Raw genomic sequence first — 4,295 nt, 5'->3', positions numbered from 1 at the left:
GAAATAGCGACCGCAAACGCCAGCGGAACGCCATACTTCAAAAGGGCTCTTTTTACCTTTTCCTTGGTGGTAAGCCCCAGCTCCTTTTCCAGGTTTTCCTTTTGCGCCTGTAATTCCGCAAGGTGTACCTGAAGGGTTTCTGATTCCCTTTGAGCTGCCTCCCTTTCCTCTTCGGGACGAGTCTGGTCGTTGATTATTTCCTGCTTTTCGGATATGTTTTTTTCCAGGTCTTCGATGGCCTGATCTCTTTGCTGGATTTGCTCTTCTTTAATGTTGATTTCAGCAACTAACTGCCGCCGCTCCACCAAAGAACCCTCTATGGTGGTACGTAAGTCCTTGGCTTCTTCCTTGCTTATATCCAGGTCTTGCAGGGCGAGATTGAATGCCCTTTGGGCGCTGTCTTTTTCGCGAAGAGAAATGTCTCTTTGTTCTCTAAGTTCTAATATGCGTTGATTCTTGTCGTCAAGTTCTCTCTTTTGAGCATCAAGGAGTAGTCGGTTTTGCCGTATGTAATCTGCTTCCCTTTCCTCCATCGCTTGCTTTAGCTCTTCTACTTCCCTTATCGCCTCAAGACCTTTTTGTTGCCGCTGCATTATGGTCTTAACTCTTTCGACGGCTTCGTCAATATTCTCACTATTTTCTCTCATTCTTTCGGGTAAGTTGGGTTCTCCTAATGTCTTTCTAAGGGTTGGAGGAATATTTTTATCTGCGTAGTATTTACCATTTATGTCCCTGATGACATATGGATGAGCATTAGACCTATTTAACCTTGCTACTACGACTTCCCTGCCCCATTCGTTATCCGCGTCAAACATTACTTGGACTTTGTTTGGATCCCAGTTTGGGAATTCTTCCTTGATCCTATCAAAGTCGTCCGGGGTTTCTTCCATGGATTCGTCCATTTGTTCCTGAACCCTACTAAGCCATGCAGCGCCGGGGGCTTCGGGGATGTTGCCGTCCGGACCAAAGCTGCTTTCCGCGGTTTTGCTCCTAGGAGGTTTCATCATCGTGTTACTACCAAAGTCGATGTTATCGAGCTTTATGTATTCTGGTATGGGTTTGCCTGGGTTCTTAGTGCGGTATTTGTCTAGGAAAGCCATCCAGCCGGCGCGGACTCTTTTTCCAAACCGACGCACCATGTTACCTCGGAATTCCGTGGGGTCGTTGGTTTTAGGTAGTAAAGACTCGTATTCTTCGTCGTTAATGTCTACTTGACCTTCTTCGGTGGTGGGGTCAAAATCCGTTCCTTCTACTTCCATTATATATGATAAGCTCAAAGTTAAACCCCAACGTATTACCTAAGCAGGTTGGCGGACTGAAAGCAGAACGCACCTTTCACCGGGTTACCTTTACCCCCAGCAGCGCTAAGCCAGGGGAAACCCTGTACGTAGGCGTGCCCCGCCTAACGGATAACCTAGTGTTGGTTCCTGGTACCCTGGCGCTAAGGTTTAACCTAGCAATACAGCCAGATACCGCAGACGCGCGTTACGTCGTCAATAATGCGGGTAGAAACCTTGTTTCCAAAATACGCGTAAAGTTCGCCGGGGAATCCCTCTTGGACTTAAACAGGTATGATTTGTATACCACGTACAAAGACTTATGGTTGACCGCATTTGACCGCGCGCAAAGGATAGAGCAGGGAATCGCCAGTGCCGCCATACGCAAGGTAAGGAGCGCAACCTCTGGCGCCTCAGGAGAAGACGAAATAAAGACGGCTTATGGTACTAAATATGTCGTTCCATTAGATTTCGAAATTATCACGAACCACGGTGCATACTACCCAAGGCAGCTAAGCGAGCTGCAGTTCGAAGTGACCCTAGCAGACACTACGAACATCCTGCAAGGAAAAGATGTAAGTTCATCAGCCGTGGATCCTTATTTCATCAAGAACTTGGAGCTGCAGTACGAGACGGTATACAGCGAAGAGCTGGCTCGTAGCGCTGGTATGGAATACAGCGCCGGGAAGGCTTTCCTTTACGATCACGTCGTGATGTACAAGACCTTTAGCTTCACGAACAACGTCGAAGAGGTCATCAACCAAAGCATTAACCTTCCCAGGCGCAGCCTTACAGGGATAATGTTGCTGTTCGCAAAGACATACACGGCAGGATTGCGTGACTCCGAGGCGTTCTTTAATCCTAACATTACCAACGTAGGTGTTAGCATTAACGGAGTACCTAATAAGGTTTACTCACAAGGGATAAAGCCTGAGGACATGTACCGGGAAGTCGCGCGTAAGTTTGGCGATCAAATTAGTCCAAAGGAATTCTTTAAGGATAAGTACGCGCTGTGGATCGACATGCGCACGACAAACGACGAAGACCTACATGGTCAGGGATTGCGGCTGGTAAATACCCAGGACGGCATTACGTTGGAGATCAAGCGCACCAAACATGCCAGCGACACTACTAAGATCAACGCGTATATCTTCGTAGTCTCAGACGCGCAACTGAGTGTAGAAATGAATCAGCTAAAGAGCGTCGCATATTAAGAAAAAAAGGTATATATAATGCTCCGCGTATTCGAAAACAACGAAACTAAACTGCAATGCATAGTGCAAGGCGAAACTTTGTACTTCAAAGCAAAGGAGGTGGCTTTGGCGTTGGGCTATGAGCGCCCTAGAGATGCAATTAGAGCACACGTATCTGAGAAATACCAGAAAAAATGGGTTGATCTACAAGGGGCTGCGAATCACCGCTCCTTTACTACGCAACCACATTCCGTGTTTATATCCGAACCTGGTTTGTACGAACTGATATTTAGTTCCAAACTACCCAAAGCTGTGGAGTTTCGCGATTGGGTCTTTGAGGAAGTCCTACCCGCGCTAAGGAAAACGGGTAAGTATGAGCTGGAGAAGCGCTTCGATGGTCCTAATAAGTTGGTATTCAAGATAGAAAATGAGTTCGATTTACATAAAAAGCTCGTAGATTACATGCGCAGATTTCACCCTCAAATGCTATTTGCTCCAGGTCTAGGAGAATTACAGGATTCCAGTCACAAGCGCATCACTTGCTGGCAGAAAGGTTATCAAGCAGGTCAACCTGACCTTTTAATCTTAAATGCTCATAAGGGATACAATGGACTCTGTCTGGAGTTGAAGACGCCCAAGGGCAATGGCGTGTTGTCAGATAAGCAGAAAGATATGATGGATAGATACCAGGATAATGGATATTTAACCATGGTAAGCAACGATTATGACTTACTCTGTAGGGAAATCAATGAATATGCCCTTGGAATACGCATACCTTGTCCTTGGTGTATTAAGGCTTTCAAGTCACAAGATACTTTACGAACGCACCAAAGAATATTTCATAGATATAATGATAATTAAACAAACACACTGGCGTGATCTGCTGCAAGGAGTCTCATACCGAATAAAAAATTATGTCATGTTCGAAGACATCAACCGTTTGAGGTTAGTCTTGGAACGCGACGGTGAGGAGTACACATTATGGGCACCCGACTGTGTAAGGTATGTACTGCAAGGCGAAGAATACACCAACATACGTAGTCATGGTAAGGTCAATGGTCGATGGAAGTTTGACATCGAACGTAGAACTGAAGCTAATCCATTGTGTGATTAGTCATCCTCATGAGCGGTTAAGTATTGGTCTGCTACGTCGGACCTCATTTTTTCCGTCATTTCATACACCGATACGGTAATAGTTACACCTCCCAAGAACGCTGCAATGTAAGGTAACATTATATACTTATTATTTCGTTAAGTTCCATTCCTTTCTTACCAACAGATAATGATCTAAGGGCTTAGGACCGTCGTAAAGACAGCACCAAATATGCTGATCGCTACGTCTACAACCACAATCTTCACAGATTCCTTCCCAATGTTCCCTATTCTCCCACCTTACACCTTCAACGTCGTTGAAACCCACGAAGGTCTCATCTATTTCTTGCTTTAACTTAGTCAAAGCCCTGGATGTTTCTGTGGGACAACAGCGCTCTGCTAGGTCTCCATGGGCTTCACAGACAATGTCTTCGAGATGATAACGACGGCAGCGATATTTATGCCAGTTCTCCTCGAAGAAGGGTTGATCACAGCGAGTACAGCATCCTTTCAAGCAGACCCTATTTTGACGGTGATATTGTAAGGCCTGTATGGTAGACATTTCCTTGTTACAATCACCACATATGGTACTCTTGGTCTTTCGACAGACTTTCTTGGAAACGTGGTATTGTAGTCGCTGCTTGCTACTAAAAGTTCTATCACATTGCAAACACCTCATTATATACATCTTATTTTTTATTGTTATTTTGTTAAGATGAAAAGATAGACCTTA

The 4,295-nt window shown here is 45.2% G+C and overlaps 1 protein-coding gene across 1 annotated transcript; it reads left to right on the top strand.

Moving 5' to 3' along the window:
• The first annotated feature begins 2,164 nt into the window (after positions 1 to 2,164).
• On the top strand, positions 2,165 to 3,870 carry LOC148908384 (uncharacterized). The gene is made up of 2 exons (XM_089034756.1): positions 2,165 to 2,837; positions 2,970 to 3,870. Exons 1-2 carry the CDS (start codon positions 2,510 to 2,512, stop codon positions 3,329 to 3,331), a joined length of 690 nt encoding a protein of 229 aa, XP_088890882.1. The 5' UTR covers positions 2,165 to 2,509; the 3' UTR covers positions 3,332 to 3,870.
• The last annotated feature ends 425 nt before the right edge of the window (positions 3,871 to 4,295 follow it).

Source organism: Actinia tenebrosa, unplaced genomic scaffold (genome assembly GCF_029948245.1).
Source record: "Actinia tenebrosa isolate PJP-AT-01 unplaced genomic scaffold, QUT_ActTen_1.0 PGA_scaffold3__52_contigs__length_22856419, whole genome shotgun sequence".
Lineage (NCBI taxonomy): Eukaryota > Metazoa > Cnidaria > Anthozoa > Actiniaria > Actiniidae > Actinia > Actinia tenebrosa.
Note: the sequence above shows the minus strand (reverse complement) of the source record. Positions and strands in the feature narration are given on the sequence as shown.